At 35.6% G+C, this 20,005-nt stretch overlaps 2 protein-coding genes and 1 long non-coding RNA gene across 11 annotated transcripts in view; 2 read left to right on the top strand and 1 right to left on the bottom strand.

The window, feature by feature from the left end:
* The window catches only part of LOC126917692 (potassium voltage-gated channel protein eag), a 157,913-nt gene that overhangs the window by 8,760 nt on the left and 129,148 nt on the right, over nucleotides 1–20,005 (bottom strand). For 4 of the 9 annotated variants that reach the window (XM_050724864.1, XM_050724870.1, XM_050724866.1 and 1 more), the window contains 8 exons: nucleotides 19,312–19,611; nucleotides 18,173–18,441; nucleotides 15,307–15,572; nucleotides 14,340–14,625; nucleotides 13,718–14,081; nucleotides 7,881–7,996; nucleotides 6,743–6,859; nucleotides 170–327 (listed from right to left, as the gene is read on the bottom strand). In XM_050724864.1, the coding sequence (XP_050580821.1) occupies nucleotides 170–327; nucleotides 6,743–6,859; nucleotides 7,881–7,996; nucleotides 13,718–14,081; nucleotides 14,340–14,625; nucleotides 15,307–15,572; nucleotides 18,173–18,441; nucleotides 19,312–19,611 (1,876 nt within the window). The remainder of the gene's footprint in view (nucleotides 1–169; nucleotides 328–6,742; nucleotides 6,860–7,880; nucleotides 7,997–13,717; nucleotides 14,082–14,339; nucleotides 14,626–15,306; nucleotides 15,573–18,172; nucleotides 18,442–19,311; nucleotides 19,612–20,005) is intronic. The other 5 variants (XM_050724867.1, XM_050724871.1, XM_050724869.1 and 2 more) reach the window with 3 other exon arrangements.
* Nucleotides 321–1,080, top strand: LOC126917724 (uncharacterized). The gene is made up of 2 exons (XR_007711042.1): nucleotides 321–689; nucleotides 778–1,080. It is a non-coding gene; the product is annotated as an uncharacterized LOC126917724 (long non-coding RNA).
* Nucleotides 10,673–13,227, top strand: LOC126917705 (MTOR-associated protein MEAK7). Its single transcript, XM_050724906.1, has 2 exons — nucleotides 10,673–10,991; nucleotides 11,200–13,227. The coding sequence occupies exon 2, from the start codon at nucleotides 11,200–11,202 to the stop codon at nucleotides 12,529–12,531; it is 1,332 nt and encodes a 443-aa protein (XP_050580863.1). The 5' UTR covers nucleotides 10,673–10,991; the 3' UTR covers nucleotides 12,532–13,227.

Raw genomic sequence — 20,005 nt, 5'->3', positions numbered from 1 at the left:
TTACTTTCACTATCTTCAATTATCTTCGTGTCATTTTATATAAAAACAATATATCCTAAAAAATAATTCGTGATTGAATTAAAAAAGAATTGGAAGAGAATTTGAATCGAATTGCAAAGAAATGAAAAGGAAACCGATATATGACAAAAATTCGGCAGTTTTCAATTACCTAAGAGTCGTCCCCACTTCCCGGCCCGTCCTTTAACAGCAGTGTTCTCGTCCGCTGTGGAGAGTTTCCTGGCGTGCGAGGATTCACCCTCCTTCCCATCCTTCCCGTCTTTTCCGTCTCCTTTCTCCACGTCAGCATTGTGTCTCTCCCTGCGGAACCTGAATAGAAAAAAGTAGAGAGCGAGAACGCCCGTGTTTAGTCGTGTCGACGTGATTCGCTTTTGTCTATTTACATTACTGGGATTAAGAGGCCAGTTTCACTAGGCGATCAATTAAATAAAGGGGGGAATAATAAGATTACATGGTGTATACAAATCATGGGTAGGAGAATAATATAGTACATATTTAAATTTGTTCTTCTTTTTTTTTACGTCCAAAAGTTTCACATATGTACGTATTTCCTCTTTTCGTTTTTTTTTCTTTTTTAGGTTAGGTTGAACTTTTGTGAAACTTTTCTGTCCCTCGATCGTGTGTGATCGATAATCATCATTCAGCGGCAGATTTTTGGGAAGGATAGATACGTATATATGCAAAATATATATAAATTGATATATACATAGGTATTTATATACATTTTACATATATAGTCTTGATATTATTTTTGGTTAGACGAAGAACAGTCGTCCTTTCTTTCTTTGCTCTGCTACTGGTGCCGCTTTATTTATTGGTGGCAAATGAGACAAGTTCGTTCTACTGAGGCTAGAAAAAGGGAGACAGCTCCAGCGGTGTTCACGAGCAACCTACTTTGATGTGCCTACGGGTTTCGAAAGAAAATATTTTCGGTGGTGATAAGATGCCGATAAGACATACGGGAAAACCTGGCAGCGTCGATGAACCGATTGTGGCCTCGTACCTATCAAAAAAAAAAAAAAAGGAAAAAAAGAAAAGAAAAAAGGTAAGTATAAAATAAAGCTCTTACTGAAACATACACTTAGGAATACGTACATTGAGGAAAGAAATAAAGAAAAGGCCATAAGTAGATATATGGGAATGAAAAGAAAAATAACGTTGCACATGTTACAATTTACAACGAAGGTACGAAAGCAAAAATAATTTCGGAACTATGAGAGGACAAAGGCTGTGCACAATGACTCATCAAATTAGTACGATCTATTCGGAAATTTTGAAATTGTTTGAAACTTGAATAAATATGTTTGGACAATTTGTAAGTTTTCTTACAGAAAATATTGAATTTTTTCTCTTCCTATTCATCTTTTTTTCTCTAACACTTTGTTCGACCAAAAGAGAGATATTACTTGTTTCGATTTCGTTACCCGTGCATTATAACGATTTGAAACTTGTACAAAATTATTGAAAAATCGAAATTTGTCATTTTTCTTATCTGATCATAATAATTCGATTATTTACTGTTGCGATTGATTGACGAAATTTTGAACGAAAGTTTCGTGGTGAAAGACACAGGACGACATTCTTGTTGGTCGAAATCGTGATGTTTGATTTTCGGTCATGAAAAGTCGGGACACGTTGTCACGGTAATTTTTAGGTTGAATTGGACAACTCAGAAATTTCCTGCTTGATCCGTAATTATACCGTTTGCCCGTTGAGAGCGTCAAAGTTTAAATTACTGGTTATCCATCGACGTACACTGATGGGATACGAGCGAAGAATAACAAATCAGTATACGTAAATAGGTAAGTAGTCTTCGGCATGCGTATCAGTCTGTTCCCTTCGTCGTTTCATTGTCCTGGGAAAATAAGCGGATTCTTCCCGCGGGATTTTCTAGAAGAATGCTAAAGAAAATGAAAGATCGTGGATTAAGAAAATATAGAATAGAATTCTTTTTTTACATAATTTCTCTATTAACAAGAATTTCTTAATTTATGTAATTAATACCGATCCGTGGTTAATATGAACTTTCAAAATATGAATCATCCAAAATTTGCTGGAAAATTAAGGAAGAAGATATTTCTTAATTTCCAAATTCCACGAAAATCTAATTCGTTTATTATACCAAGTGAGAGGCAGAGAATTTCGGTGAAAGTGGTCGGTTTATGGTCGGGCATGTTTTGCCTCTCCTGGGCTGCAAGATATTTTTTCCACTTATTATTCATGACTCTTTCAAGGTCTTCTAGAGATATTACGAAATGTACAATATTCTGAGACAATTTTTCTATTATTAAGAATTTTCTAATCTCACGAAGGGGACATTTTTGAAGGTCGTGTCGAGCAGAACACTGAAAATTCCAACAATGATGGCCAATGTGATGTGATCAGACGCGTCTTTCTTTCTATTTTATCCACGATGTTCCAAAGTTTCCTGGAAACATTAAGAAACTTAAAACAGGATCTTGCGAGATTATTTTCCCAATTTAGAGAGTAATGTAAAAATTTGTCAATCTTACAAAAAAAAAAAAGTACCGACTAAGATACCGACAATTCCAATATGCTGGTGGCCAATTTATAATCAGATTGTGGTAATTTATTCCACGGACTTTCTGAAATATAGCTGGCAAAATATTTTCCTGTTATCCACGAATCTTTCAATATTCCTCTAAAACAGCAAGAAATCACAAGCAACCAAATTTTCGCAATTCTAAATCGCAGTAACCAGGTAAATGATGAGATTTCGCACGATGGAATTTCTATTCGGCCCCAATCGTGGTTCATCGACGCAACGTTTAGATGATACAGTAGTATAAATGGTAAACGAGCTGCCTGATTAACTGTGGGAATGCCATCGAGCGATCAACTCGCACCACTCGATCGGAGTAAGGCCAGAGAAGAGAGAAGAAAAAAAAGAAAAAAATAAAAAAGAAGATAGAGAAGAAAATAAAAAAGTATACCGCCACGTTCGTCCTAATCTCATCGTTCTAAATTCAATATCATTATTAAAAACGTACTCTACGAATCTATCATGCACGATAACATGCCACGAGGTCGAGGTTTCTAAAAAACGGTCGATTAAAAGTTAGACAAAAACTCGAATAACTGTTAGAGGATCGTTGGCAGTCTGGCAGTTTTTCAAGCAGCTACTTGGCATCGTTATATATATGTACATATATATATGTATTAAAATATACGTATACATATTACATATATATGTATATATATAAATACAGGTGACAGAGAGAAACTTGAATCCTAGAGTGTGTACGTCACATGCATTCGGCGTTGCATAAAATCGTAAAAGGATCGGATGCTCGAGGCGCGATGGAGGACTCTGGTATTTCTTTCAAACGGATTTATAGACTTGTTAGTTTTTCTTCTTTTAATAAAAAAAGAAATAAAAAAGATGCGAGGCACTGAGAGAAAAAGTGGACCAGTCCTGAGACTTCGCAAATTGGATAATCCTCTATCTAAAATATATATGCAAATAATTCAATGCAACAACTGATTCCATTAGGTATTATCTGGTCTGATTTGGAAACAATGATTTTTGCATGATTCATCCTTAAAAGCTATCATAAAAAAAGAGGCACGTCTGTGGTATCATGACATTTTGCATCGCTTTATTCTTTTTCCATTTTGTAAATCAATGAATTCAAACAGAGTGCAATTAAATGTTTTGTTACTATTCAATGTTAGGCGAAGTAACATTGAAAGAAATTTAACCCAATGATAGTTTTTAAGAGTTAATACAGCTCAGTGCAATAAATTGACATATAGAACTACCGATCTTTGATATGGTATACGTAATTAATTGGAATTAAGGTAGTGTGATGAAAACAGATCATATGTTTGTTGCAATAAAAGTAAATACTATCGAAAGTTAATACTATGAAAAACAGTTGCATGCTTTTGGTAATCGTAAAAAGCAAAAAATACTACTCATTTTGACTGGTTTAGTAATTCTAGTGTCAATGTAATAAATTCCAAGGTAATAAATTCACGTTTAGAAAAAATGTGACTTGGTCCATTTTTGCTCTCAATACGTCATATCGCTCTGTTAACGTTAACGACCGTGCCGTTTTATCAAGAAGCAGCAATAAAACAGTAAAATTGCTCTTAAGTAATAGAAGAGATTCGAAATTGAACGAAACAGAGAGCCCTCGAGTTTGCTCTATACAAATCCTGGTTCCACTAAGAATATATAATATACGTATATATATTTATGGTGGGAGAAAAATGCGCATAACCCTCTAAAGCCGTATATCTTACAGCACTCTAGCATTCGTCAGAACTGCAGTGATCGTTAAAAATGACAAATATTGAATATAATGGCATCGGGTGATGTGTACGCATCTATAAACGATGCGACTCCTGGGCAAATCGATTTCGAATTCTCGCTTTCATCGTTTAAATATTATTATACCAAAATTATCAAAGGACGACAACGAAGACAAAAAGAACGGTACGACGATATTAGGACAAAAGAAAGAAAAGAAAACGTGATACATATAGAGTGATAAGAAAGTCGAGAAACGTTTACATGGTGTAATTTTTGAATAACAAATCAACGAAGAAAGTTCAGGCACAAGAATGTTGCTTGAACCTTATGTTTGAAGTTATAAATAATTTCATTCTCTGTTGGAAATACACCGTTAGCTGCGTAGATTTATCCTCCTCAGTCTATCCTTTTAACTTCTCAAAATTGTCCTCCCTTTTAGTTTTGGGATTAAAAACATCTTGAAATTGATGAGTCGCATTTCCTGTGCTCTATAGAAGAGTAATTTTAAAGTTCGACATATTGTTAGTCAATTTCCACATTAAAACTATCTCTTCGTTTAATTCTCGAATGAAATATATGTTTATTTATTAAATATAGGTCACCTTCTCGAACATCTAAAAAATACCAATAGTATAAGTTATACAGTCTAATATCAACGAAGTTAAATTAACGTAACAACTAAATTATATTTGTTTCTTACAAAACATCGCCCATGTATTATCTATTCTGAGAAAGCAAATTTTTGTATCCATCTTATCTGACCTCACCACATTCTCCTCACGTAGTCTGCCCTGTCTCAGAGCGACAAATACGTGATCTACGCAGTAATCCATGTATTACCAACGTAAAACCAAATTGTTTCTAACTTGAAAAATAATCCTCAAATGATATTTTTGCACAGGAACCCTCTTCACTGTCTCGATATCTAGGCTCACAACATGTAAAATCGCCCGGGTCTTATTGACATCCTGCACAATATGAACAAAAAATATATATATATAAACAGAAGAATTGTTAAAAAATAATAAATGGAGAAAAGTACATGGTAAAGAGATGGCGTAAAAGGGTCCCGGTTAAAAGACACGGGAATTCGATTTACCCAGGTTACTTCGTAGACGTGCTGAGTGAGAATACATATCAGTTTCTCTTTCAAGCGTGTGTACAGCGATTGCACATCCGTGATACCCTTCGAAACCTTTTTCTCGAGAAAAATGCGTATCGGTCGCCCCCGGAGGAGACGTTCGCGCGAACTGCATAAAATAGGTACGACACGACCAGAAGAGGAAGAAGAATAATAAGAAGAAGGAAGAAGAAAAAGAAGAAGAAGAAGAAGAAGAGCAAGTAAAAAAAGATCGGTTTCGCGGATTGCATTCGTTCGATTCAATTTTCTTTTAGATACGAATTTCTTTTTTTTTTTTTTTGCTTCGACGTGTTTTTTGGTTTCACGGTTACGTGTAAATACACGCGATCGGAATATAGAAAAATTCTGCACGGTCCATCGTTGCCGGTAAGCCGCTCGTCCCGAGGTGGATCGTGTCGATCTAAAAAAAAGTTTTCTGTTTCTCGAATCTCCACGTAAAAAACGTTCACGCTCTCTCAACAATTGCTCATCCGTGATATATAAATAATTTAGGCAGGTATACATGTACAAAATCGACCCGTATAAGTATGTATATATACATATATATAGTAACGATAGTTATAGTCGTATAGTTGACGACTACAGGGGAAGAACACGATAATCAAATATTTTTACATACATATATATTAATTATTTTGATTAACTGTATATTGTACACTTTCACAGGGAAACAGCTTTAAAAATCTATGTTAAAAATCTATGATATGTGCTATTTTCATGCCCTTTATAATTTCTAAAATATCATTTTTGTGCTTAATTTAATTTTAGCCTTACTTCTCTTCTTTATTTAACTTTTAGATTAATTAGAGACACTTTTAAAAGACGCGTACCTTTAACTTACCATGTTATTTCTATTTCCAGTCGTATAAGAAATTTCTCTGTTTAAGTCGCATAAAGTGACATTAAAATCCAGAAACTACTAAAAACTATAATTATCATGTTTTTCCCTTGTGTGTGTGATCTTCATTTCTAAAAATATAAATATATCTAGGGATAGATGTATGTACATATGTATATATACATATATACATGTATATATAATATGTATGTAGAGAAAAATCACAGTGGAGAATAATAATAATAATTATATATATATATATATATATATATATGTGTATATATATAACGATATACAATCATAATAACGATGGTTAAATATAATCATAATGAGAAGAATAATTAATCGAATCAATATAAATATAGAGTAATAATAATCAATAATATAAGAGTGTACGTAAGAAGTAGCAAAGATGGCAATAAAAAGAATGAAGAAAGATAAATAAATACGTAAGAAATGAAATTGCCTAAAACTGGGCCAGGGCGGCAGGACGTTCACGGTGAGCTCCTCGTCGGAATCCTGCTGGGACCGTCCATTTGCGGCCCTGCTCACGCCGATCTGGGCATCCCCGTCGGTCTTGAACCTTTACGGACAACAGGCCAGCCAAGCAACGATCAACAATCAACAATAATTTACCACAGCATACGATACGAAAATTTTCTAATTTTTTACTTTTTTTTTTCTTATATTCTTTGCATTGATATAATCATCAATCATGTGTGCTAACATAATCTCTTTCTCTCCCTCCCTCTCGCACACGCTCTTTCACGCTCGTGCTTTCGCTTTTTGTAATGTTAGTTAAGAGTATTATTGATTCAGTAGTCTGTAATTGGCGCCCGAATGTTTCTTCTCGTATCTTTATGCGCGTGTATTTCATAGATTTTTGGACTTTCCTGTTCTTTATGCTCTTTTCTGTGTTTTGTGATTTTTCAGCGACGAATCTTACAAGGCTTGAAATACACACGTATAAGAGGGAAAATATCGTTCACACGATCCCATTCTCGCTCCTTGTTCTCTCATTCGATATTCCCAGCGAGATTGCGCTTTAAAAAAAAGATACATATATTCGTCAGCCTGTTGGATTTGCGAATACAGACCAGCTGTCCACTCTGCACGGCCTTTCACGTGATCACAGAGAATCGAGGCTAACGTTAATTATCTCGTGAATACGTATTCGTTTTTTTTTTAAATAAGCTATCTTAATAACTATCCAGTTTAAAGAAGGTCTGTTTAAACGTTCGTTAAGATATGCTTTAAGTAGTAACAGAACTCCATAGTCAGACGTGGGTTCGTAAATCCATATGGTTGATGCCTTGATTTATTTACGAACGAATTCGTATCCACCAAAATTAATTCTAATTGTAACATCGTAACCTCTCGCAATGCTTCTTCATTCGACAACAAAAAAATCACAACGAAACCTGTAAATTAAAAAAGATTTTTTTTTTTAAGTAAACAAAACAAAGGTATTTTTTTACTAATATAAAATTTGATTTTTTCATTGGAGAATGAGAGAGAGAACACTAAGAGAGGCGTTAGTTATTTAAATAGAATGGATCGGATGTTATCCATTCGAGCTTGACAGGCAACAAATCTGTCCCTACCTCGAGAAAATTTTGCGCACCAGGTGATCCTGAGCTTGATCTAACTGCGGCTCGTTTTTCCTCCTTTCAGCCAGCTCCTTTTCTCGACGGACATCCGCTACCTTCCGGAAGATCAGCTGCACAAAACGATTCGATTCCATTTTACGCGCTTAAATAAGCATAATAACAAGTACACAGGCTCACGAAAGTATTTCAATATCCATGGAACATACTATGTGTGTTACATGAAACATTTGAAAATTCCAAACTCGACTATTACGATCGTATTGGTAAAGTTTGAGACGAATCTGAAAATATATGTAGAAAATAAAAAAAATATTTGATAGAAATATATATTCTGCAGGAGTCACAAAAGTATTTAAACAATCGATTATTCGCTATATTAATAAACTACGATATAACAATGAAACGATCTTTAGTACTAATTGTATATTTAAGACTATTGTTAATATATTATTCATATTATATACAAGTTTCTTTTTACTAATGTATGTTTGCAACAAATATCTTTTTTTATTAATTAATAAAACAAATATCTTTTTTATTAATTAACATTTACATACATTTTCACATTGATTGCAGATTTGACAAATATAGTCGTAACAGTCTCGTCTCGTTACAATGATTATATAACCTCAAAATGTTTTACATGACACGTGCAGTATATAATCCGTTTTATCTAATACATACAAGATATACAAGTTCAGATTGTCTTGAAATTGTATCAATATAATCACGACAGTGCTATCTCATTATTGCGTTAATGAAATTTCAAAATGTTTTACATAACACATACGATATATACATACATATAATATATCTTAATATGTCCATATATAATCCGTTTTATGTAATCAAATGTATACAATTTCAGATTGGTTTGAAATTTTATCAATATGATATTTGTATCTCATTATAATAATAATAATAATAAAATCTCAAGATATATGTATAGTATATACAATGTGGGCATAAATGTTTTTCATGGTAAGTATTCAAATACATTCATGATCCAGTGTGTATCAATTAGCTTGCAAATTATCTTATACTTTCTAATATCTTCTTACATCTTGTATTTTCTTGCATTTTCTGCAACATTTGCAGAGTATAGAATTCGTTATGGAACGCAGTATGCTCGGCGTAATTAATCAGGATGAACGACACGGCGCAGTTGGAACGACGAGCGATTATTTATGGGGCCCGGAACAATTATTTATGCTCTCGAGTCGCTCCTTTGCTATTATTAATGGTCTAGAACGCGTCGGACCCTTTATCGGCTTTTTTACACCCCTTGCTATGTAGGTGACCATTATTCGAGTGTTAATAATCGTCCTTACGCTTCCACATCATATATATAAATCTATCGAAATAATCGAAGCATCCTTATACAAAATACAAGTGTCAAAATAAAAGAATGTTTGCCTCTTTTCTACTAAAAAATGTTTTACTTGCCAATGGGAATATAGAATATAGAATATGGCAGTATAGTAAGTCAATCTCTGCACAGTGTAATCAAACTTGTATATTAAGAAACACCATTAATCTTCAATATAATAACGAAACAATGTCATGTATATACTTATTTTAGGTCCAGCAAGAGAACTATGAAAAACGAGAAAATGCTTCGAATAACCTTATGGTGGGGTTATTTGAGTCAGTAGCGATATATTATATAAGTATCAATAAAATAAATAGCAAAATAACTTGCAGAAATAAAATAATACACACACTACTGAATTATGATAATTAACCTAACCCCAAACATAAATCGCTTGAAAATTGTTTATAAACGAATTTGACGAATTCATTTCACTTAAATAACCCTACTTTTCAAGTATTGCAGTTAACAGTAATGCTAATAGATAGCACGAATGAGTAAAGAACACTTAAGTGCTACTTCAAACGATGTTAAAATATGTGTACATCAAATATCACTTGGAATATTTTAAAATACACTTTTGTAATGCATTCTACTCGGAAATGAAAAGAACGTATTAAATAAGTATATTTTTAATTTACTATACTTATAGGATTTGTAAATGTAATAATGAATGGCACATTTAGTTTTCTTTACAACTAAAAGGTGGTAAATACAGAGTTCTCTACAAATATAATTTTCTTTTTCATGAATGATGGTGAATAAATGTAAAAAATAAAAAGATCTTTTAATACATTTCATATGATTGAGAAGTCACATTAATCAACTCTATCAATTGAAAAGTACAGGATAGTGACGATATTAAAAACGCCTTTTTTTAAATTTACCTTGAGATTTATCACTATTCGCGTGATTTTTTTGCGATAAGTAAACTGACGGAAGTATGGGAATCAGATGTTATTCGTATACACATATAACAGACTGAATAAATTAATAAAAAGTGGAGTTGATTAGTTTGACTTCTGTAAATGTATATCTCTGTCTATAAATAAATGAAATTTCGAAATACTAAAGTCAGCTAACTTTTTCTCTTTCTCCTGAAGAAATTTGATTTTTAGCACTTACAGTGTTTCCTACAAGGATGCTTCGATTCTCAGATTCTTTGAACACGACTAACGTTTCCGGAGATGCGAGATGATCTTCGTTCGTTAAGCTTATTAAGAAATGAAATCAACGTAGGTAATTTCAGTATGTAATAACTCTCTATGTTTTAATATTCCTTTACTGGAATAAAACGTAGATAACTCGGGTAATTGAATTTTTTCAGGTAATCCAGTTTCTAACGCCGGGAAAGCGACGCTCCCCTGCTATTTCCTTTTTTCCGGATAGAAAGTTGCAGGTTAAGGGTGGGAGGTTTCGTTTAACTTTACTCTGCACATGCGCGAGTAGAGCAGTCGATAGGCGCACCGTGAGCGCACTAGTAGCAGGTTACTTGCACTTGTGACTAACCTCAAAATATCTTATTTATTGTGTCGGCTCGGGGAAGCTCCCGGACCGCACGAGTTCCGTTCGGACGAGTTCGGAATTTCGTTTCAGATGCTTGGCGATCCATTCTGAAAGAAAGTACGCGTACTTGCGTACTTCTATTACCGTGATTCGTGTCGAATCGAAGTTTTCACTGGGAAAACTGAGGTATATGGATTGATGTGGAAAGTACTCCTCGCGTTCGAAAGGTTTGTAAATCCTTATCTTTTCTCCAATTTCTTACGATTACCAGTCATTTCTAAATCTAGCGACGTATATTATCGTAAATAGCAATGAATTGTAAAATATGCAAAGTAGATCAATTGTTTGATAGTCATATGTTTACACAAGAATGTTTTCTTTATTTTTTGACAGTTGTATGGAACGATTTTTCTGAAAGTAATCGATTTGTTTCAGATGGGTCATGGTTCGAGCCGTTCCGCTTCATCCGCGAATATCCTCTCCGCGGAGGAGCTGACCTTGGTGGAGAATCTGTTCAAGTCCATGTCCCGGAGTTCAGGCTCTATAAAACGCGAAGATATATTCAAACACTGGTCCAGTCATTTGGATGATGTACTACTGCAATTTGTAGTAAGGTTCCTCTGTCATGAACCAGGAAAGAGAGTGTCTGCCATAAATGGAGAGAATTTTGGGAGATTGTATGTGTTTGCCATACGTGGCAGTCCGGAGGAGAGGACTAGCCTGATTTTCAATGGCTTCTCGGAAGAGGAGCAGAAACATGAAATACCCACTGCAACGTTCCTTCAATATCTTCAAGCCACCATTAATTCCTACTTGAGACTACAAAAAAACTCTGGGAATGCACACTACTTAACATGGAGCAGCATTGGTTGCACAGTAAACACTAGGAGAATAGGGATGAGATCCAGAAGTTTGTGCGTAGATCTAGTCAAACATGGTGAGACACTGACCACCGAACAAGTAGAGAACTGGTTCTCTACAACAACCACTTTCAATACCATACAATCGCACGTTTTTCAGTGCCTTTTCTTGGTTTCTCAGAAAAAAGGAGACAAGAATGCAAGCAGTAGAATAAACGATTTGAACCTCTTGCCAGGTTGCAAGGGTTTGGAGAATATACCACATTTTCCAAGTATTTTGGGATTGGGTGATGTTCTGTTCTTGAATCTCAGTTTGCCTCACGAGCTTCGCAACGAATGGAGATTTTTATTTTCCAGTCAAGTGCATGGAGAATCATTTTCCACTATGCTTGGAAGAATCACCATGCAAGGATCAACTATTTTAATTCTTCAGGACACCGATGACCACGTGTTTGGAGGTTTTGCCTCTGATAGTTGGAGAGTTGGACCGAATTTCATTGGAAACCAATCTTCCTTTTTATTCAAACTTGAACCAGATATACTTACATTTCCTTGCACTGGTTACAACAACCATTTCCAGTACTTAAATCTTCATCAACAAACTATGCCTAATGGGCTGCTCATGGGAGGACAGTTGAATTATCCAGGCTTATGGCTGGACTGTGAATATGGAACTGGAAAATCAAGCTTGTCCTGCACAACCTTCCAGAATTATGTGCAACTCAGTGGCAAGGAGAATTTTAGGATTAAACACTGTGAGGTTTGGGGTGTTGGTCCTATTCCACAAGTCGAAGAAGAAGAACAAGACGCAAGGTCAGTTTTGGATCAAGATTCTACCTCAAGAGTCATATTAGAGATGTCTGGTCGCAAGATGTACAGTGACGGATTAAGAGAAAAGAAAGAGTAATTGTGATATTAGACATTTGTTTGAGATAGTATGAAAAAGAGGAAAAAAGGAAAACATATCAGGCTATTCAAAACTGTATCAGCTTTGTAGAAACAAAAGAAGGTCATTGTATAATGCAATACCTGTAAATGAAAAAATAGAAAAACAAGATGATTCTCTAGATTTCGTGGAATTGTTTTAACAGAATAATATTAATAGTTACTAAAAAGAATGATCAACAATCGCGTTCTTCAAGCATTTTCTTCTGGTTGTTTGCTAGCTGATCTTTTTGAAAAAAAATTTCATGTCCCTGTAACGGCCTGATCTCTCGTACTAAAGTCATTTCAAATTGACTCTACCATTGATGGAGCAATATTAAAACAAATATATATATACAGAAAAAAAAGAAATGAAAAAAAATATTATACCGTACGAGTTGCTGTGTTTTTCGAATGCCTATTATCTAGTGCCTGGTGAGTCATCAATCATTTTTAATCGGACTTCTTGATACGCTGAATAAAGTCTATCGACGAGAAGAAACTTGTACAACACATATTCATTACTATTGTTACATAAGACTGTGTGTATTATTCGTATATGAGTCGACTGGCGGTCAATGTTCCCTCTGTTCTGTTGAGAGAACAAAGCCAAAGAGCAAACATTGCACTGCTGTTCAGTATAATGCTAAGAGTTCAATAAAGAATTGAAACCTCGAGATTTCAAATCTTTTCTTTACCCTTCACTCTTTGCCTTTCTTTCTTTCAATTCGGCAAATTTCAAAATAGCAATTTTCGAAGATAGAATTTCAAATTAACTATTTTGAAGATTTTTGGAATCACTAATTCCACTTATCGATTTTGAAATCCCCAAGATAAAAAATTAACGATCCTTAAAATAATCAAAGTTAAATACTAAGCCATCAAAGGTTAAAATAAGAAATTTTTGAGAAAAAGAGGACCAAAATTTCAAATTGGCAACTTACGATATCATCGATGCTTCAAATTGGCAATTTATAAACTCAGGAAAATTACAAATTCTGTAAAGAAGTTATTTAAAACAATATGGAAAGATATTTAAAATTTCAAACGAATTTAACATCTAAAATAAACAAACAGCAGCACTTAATCTGTAAAAATTAAGTATGTTTGAAATAATCGATAAAACAAAATAAAAATAAAAATAGAAGCAAAATTTAAGAAACACTCACCCGATGGCTAAGGTTGTAAGTCAGAACGAGGTTCCTGGCAAAAGAGTTGGCGAAAGCCTGATAAAAATCCAGCACCTCCAGCAACCGATCTCTCTTGATCGTGTGGAGATCACAGTAAGTAAGAGCTCGAACATTGGCAGCGCTTTGTCCTACGGACGGGTTTGTCCAGAAGCTGTCGCCGAACACGTCACCCTTGCCGAGGATCGCCACGACCTCGTCATCCTGGATCACCTCGAGACTTCCGGTCACGATGAAGCACAACGAATCGATAGACTCGCCTGTGTGATACAATAGATCGCCTGGCGCGCTGTGGGACATCGTGAAATGCATCGCCAGAGCACGGAGGCAGCCATCGGAGGCCAATCTGAAGACGAAAGTGTATAAATATGATTGTACATATTAATTATAAGTCATTATAATTACAAGTCATGATACAAGGATCACAAAAATTAAGACATATCGATAAAAGATACATGAGTACTGTACAATTTCTCAAAAACGAATGGCTTAGGTATATAATTAATAGTAAATTGCAGGAAAAATTTTGTTAGATTATACGCGCCACATAAGGATATCTCTATGCAAGAATACACTAAAATCTAAGAAGAATGACGAAGCTTGCCTAAATGCAGGGTGTTCGTTGAAGACCTTCCTGTTCAGATGAACGCAGATATCCGCCTTCATATCCTTGGGGCAATAGTTAAGTACCTTGTCGGTGTCTAGGCCCTTGGTCATCGCCCAGGTGCTCACCACGTAATCCATCACGCGTTCGCTAAGCGCCTTCGGCACCTCGTGCAGCTTCATGAACTCCCTCACGTTGTTCAGCATGTCGTGATATTTGGCCGTGGCCGATGTCATCTGTTGGATGATCGTAGTCACGTGACCGAAGATCGTGGCATACAACAGGGCTGCAAACAATCAAACAATTTTACAGATTTATAGATCAATTCAAATAGAATTTGATAACGATAAATTAGCTAAAACGATAACGCCTGGTTGTCAGTCAGCAAGACACCGATTTAAACTCTTTGAGTTTCAAATAAAATTGTAAGGTGCTCGAAAGTTCACAAACTAGTCCAGTAGAGAGTAGTTGCAAATTCGTGTTTGTCGTGACCCGAGAGATAAGTATGTTAAAACGGATATTACGTCTAAAACTGTTTGTGAGAGAACCGCACGACGTAGGTATTCCAAATTAAAACCGATACACCCTGTGCAAACTCGTGAAAATTTGTGGAATTAAATTTTGCACAATTTCCTTCCCCTAAAAGTCTGAAAGTGGTAATCAGATTATGAATACTGATGCATTTATGAGAAAGGCGAAGGCATTTTAAAACTAAGAAGTCACAGAGGTAGAAAGGCAAAAATATGTGAACTATTCAAAATATCTAACATTTCTTATATAATATTTAGTAAGTAAAAGAAATCTCCATTTAGATTGGAGTTAGGTTCTTTACAATCCCAACATTCGCTCTTGAGGATACAAGAATTTCATTACCAATTGGATACCTTAAAAAGATAATCTGATTTTAGTAAAGATAGTATCGCAAACTTCAATTAAGGAATAAAAAGAAAAAATTGAAAAATCATACCGGCAATGATCATCATGCAGATGGTAAAAATCTTCTCGTTGTCGGTCTCGGCGGCGACGTTGCCAAAGCCCACGGAGGTCATGCAGGTCATCGTGAAGTACAATGCGGTGACATACATGGTTCTCCTGGACGGTCCTGCGATTAGTTCCGGTGCGGTGCTGGTATTGGTCCACAGATAGCTGTACGGTGACTGGGTGACGTTCGCCAGCTTCCACAGCCAGGAATACTGGACTCCGTTGTCCGCGTCCGACCTTCCTATCGAGTACCTTTAACCCAACAACCCTTCTTATTATTCTCGTCATATTCATCTTTCTACCATTTTACATTCTCTAATACACACTATAAAATATAATAGAAATATACAGAGTGTTTTCAATTTTCCTGGATAAATTGCTGAAACAGGATTTACAAATGAGCCTTTCAGAAGGGAAATTAATCCAACCGCACTTTCTACGAAGTTGTCAATCTTATATTATCCTAATACATAATTAATATTAGATGATTAAAAAAAGAAATCTTATCTTCGTAAATGGGAAGCACAAATGTAGTTGTGAATTTATATTTTCGTGAAAGAACAATTAAAGGAATAAAACTTGGATAGAAATTTGTATCCTCTAGTAGATATAATACTATAAACAATACTTTACATTAAGTATTCCATACATTTTTAACACATTATACCCATTCTCTGCATTGTCCTATCTCTAAATCTTCTACAACAACATAAGCACATTTTCAAAATAGTGGTAAAAGATTTACAGCACAACTTTATATATAACATTTTTCATAGTTAAAAGTGAAGAAAATTGAAGATTTATTGTTGTCACTTGTTTAAAATACTATAATAAATAATATCATTTTTAATATATATTAAATCAAAATTATGACAATTGATAAGAATAAGTATTCAAAATATTTGCTCATTATTTTATAATACAGCCTGTACAGTACAACTTTACTCGCTAAGTAAAACACACGGGGATCTACAAGTATCTCAATACTACCTTGATAAATGAAATGAATAAATGAAAAATGTAAGATAAAGTATTTTAACTAGTAATATGTAACTATTTTCTTCAATTAACGTTTTTATCTTTTATCCCATTATGCTTGTTGCAGTTTTCTCAGAAAAATTGGAAACACCCTGTACAAATAAAAGGCGAATAGGGTTTTCTGAGGACGCGTGAAAGAAGCACGCATGCTTTTTGGTTGGCTAAGATTCGTGTTGAAAAGCGTTCTCTCTCCACGTTCCTCTTTAGTCTTGACCGTTATCCTTGCTTCCATTTCGTAACTGTTCTTCCACTTTTCTTTCTCCGCTTCCTGTCTCTCTTTTTTCTCTTTTGGCTATTCTTTGGAACGAAAAAATATCTGGCAAGAAGGATCACGGTCAAACACTCGAAGCTTCTTTTGGAAACGAGGACGGTTCGCCAACAGAAGATAATAGCGTTTCGAGCGAAAGAGCTCCTGTTACGTTCGTGGTTTCCCGTGATCGTCGATTCGACGATGGAGAACGTCTAAAGGACACGGAGGCTCTTTGTCGAGGAAACGAGCGGAAGGTTAGCATCGTCGTCGACTTTATTCTCTTGCACTCGAGAACAAGCCTCCTTTTTTCTCCATATTTTTCTCTTCTGTACTCTCTTTCTCTTTCACTCGCTCTTTCGTACTCTCTCTCTCTCTCTCTCTCTCCCTCTTTTTCTTCTTTCCTCGTCATCTTCAAAGAGGAGGCAACGTTAGTTTGAAGCGCTACTTCGTTTATGCCGCTTCGAGCGGGGAAGAAGCGAAAATAATTAAGAAGCGAGGTGAAGGAACTAGGCAGCAGCAGTTTTAATGCGACGTTTCTTCGCGTTCTTTTTCTTTTTCGATTGTGTGGCTGATCGATCTCTGCCCTGTATTCGCTGCATATCGCAGATATCGGGTCATCCTGAACCTTTTCATTATTTTTGAATAATACAAGCTTTTAGCATAAAAGTACTTCTGTCTTGAAATTCAGTATCTTCGTTTACCAATACCAGTACTATAATACTTCTGAATAATATAAGCTTTTAGGACAGAAATACTTCTGTGCTGAAATTCAGTATCTTCGTTTACCAATACCAATAATATAATTCTTCTGAATAATACGAGCTTTTAGAACAAAAGTACTTCTGCCTTGAAATTCGGTATCTTCATTTACTAATATTAACGGTACTATTTTTGATACATTTTGAACATTAGCATAAGGATTGTAATATCAAATTCAAATTATCTTGTCGATCTTCAATGAATATCTTCTATTCTAATACTATCTTGATATCTCTGGATGATCTTCATACAGTCTTTAAGTGCCTTTGAAGTAGCTATAGTCTTGAAACGTTCCTCGGATGCATCTTGTATATCACGTTGGAATAAATTGTACAGAACATAACGACGATTACTAAAAAATAAATAAATAAATAAATAAAACTATATTAAATGCCAGAAAAAATATATTCTTCTAACACAAATCTTCAGGATGACCCAGTTAGCTCTCGTTACTATTCTAGAAGCCATGGCAAACTGATTCCTTTCGGGAATGTTTCATTTTTTGGATAAAATAAAAGTAGATCCAGATTATGATATCTTTTTCACAATTCCCAGTGGAACGAGAGCGCTATGCTGTTTTGTAAAAGCGGCACGGCATATCCTGTGTGCACGTGTACATGTTCTGTATATGTGTGTATGTCTATGTATGTATATCTCTATTTGTGTCTAGGTAGCACTTGATGGAAAATGTTAGGGTGAGAAAATCGGGGGGGGGGGGGGGGAATAACGACGTCTAAGGTTTGATTTAGCCGTCAATCCTGCCGCAGCCGTGTTACCTTTTTGTGTGTGGGCAGGGTAAAATCACCTTAAAGTGACGTACCAGACACAGGCCAGCCAGTGAGCAACCAACATGTAGAAACAGAGCAGTAGAATGAGCATCGCGGCTCCATACTCCAGATACCGGTCTAGTTTCCGAACCACTCGACCAAGACGAAGCAATCTGACCACCTTGAGAGCTGAAAACAGGCTCCCTATGCCGTCCTCGTCGTGGTCGAACGCGTTGAACACGTCGTACGGCAGGCAGCTCAAAAGGTCGATGATGAACCATGACTTTAGGTAGTTCATTCTGATCACCTGTCGTTTTAATGGAAAATTACATTAGACAAAGTCTTGTAACGAGTTGTTCTGAAAGCAAGTGAAGTACACAGAGGCGAGAAGAGTTGTAAAAGATATTTTTGCCACGTGGCAGGAAACAATGGTAAAGAAGAATGACTTGACATAATTTTCACCAATGCTCTAGATTCCCAGTTTTAACTTTATCCAGATGAATGCCTGAGAATATCTAGAGAATTCTTCGACGATAACTATCCTCTGATACGATGACATTGTTAAAATAGATTGCGGTACATGGAGATTTGACATTTTTCCAACTTGGCAAATCCTACAATTTAAAATTCCTCAGAATTGGAAAATTTCATAGTTTGAAGTTAAAGATAACGTTGCAATATATAGCATCCGTAGATTTTTCAAGAGCTAGCTGCCAGGGAAGAAGAGAACAAGAAGAGGGATAATTTCAAAGTGAACTTTTACATAGAAACGAATAATGTTGCTAATGTGTGAGCTTTCGTGTGCAACGATGAAATCTGAAAGTGACCGGAGGATTCTCACTTCTCTGATTCTATGCTAAAACAATGAAAAATAGAATCTGGCGAAGAATCACAAACTTTTGACGAGTATAACAGTTAACGCACTTATGTCTACAATTATCGAATTATCCATTTGAAAGGTAACGTTTATCGGTCGGAGTATAACATTGTATTTAATACATTTATTCGTTCTCCACGCATTTCCGTACTTACATGATCTCTACTTTTCTCTATAGAAACCCTATTTTCTATAAAATTCGCGGTTAAACTGCAGATATGTACCTTGGGCTAATGATCAATTGTCAAGCCAAACCAAACCGGTTTTTCATGGTGTTTGGTTTTGCGAGGATATTTGTACCTTGGGGTCAGACACCACCTCGCCACCAGGCCCAACGAACGTGGTGTGAAAATTGAGGACAATGTCGATGAAGAATATGACGTCGACGATGCTGTCGACGACCAGCAGGGACACGTCCTCGCTGGTCTTGTTTTTGAACGCGACGTTGTAGGGCACCATGATGGCCGTGTAAAAGGTCAAACATAAAATGATCCAGTCCCAGATCGCCTTGAACGCGCAGTAATGTAACAAAATGTGCGGCGGGGTCTTTGGTGCCTCTTGTCTGTACTGCGGCATCACGTCGCCGCTTAAGGACATCATCTGAAAAATGAAAATTATATTAGCGTTATGCATCGAAGTGATTGTTTCAGAGGAATGAAAGAAAATGAAAGAATATTTTCACGAAAAATTAAATGATTGATTTTACTACCTTTCGATTTTCGAGTTAAAATTGTCTTCTTCTTTTACTTGTCAATTTAACAACGAGTTTTATTTCTCTTCTTTCTCTATCTCCTGCTGTTGCTTACAGACAGGCTTTGAATTTTGACAAAAACGTTTCAGGGGCTTGAAATCAGGCGATAAACGCAGCACAGCTCATGCATTTAAATATTGACGATTACAATAATCCAGCAATCTCGAACACGTACAAATGGCCTGCGAATCCGTTAACATTTCCATGCAAATCTCTTCGAAACGGGAACGAATCTCCAACGCG

Source organism: Bombus affinis, chromosome 6, assembly GCF_024516045.1.
Source record: "Bombus affinis isolate iyBomAffi1 chromosome 6, iyBomAffi1.2, whole genome shotgun sequence".
NCBI lineage: Eukaryota > Metazoa > Arthropoda > Insecta > Hymenoptera > Apidae > Bombus > Bombus affinis.
This window is presented reverse-complemented; position numbering and strand designations above follow the sequence as displayed.

Bases quoted from the DNA above. Each gene is read 5' to 3' on its own strand.
- LOC126917705 (XM_050724906.1), top strand. From the start codon at position 11,200: ATGGGTCATGGTTCGAGCCGTTCCGCTTCATCCGCGAATATCCTCTCC.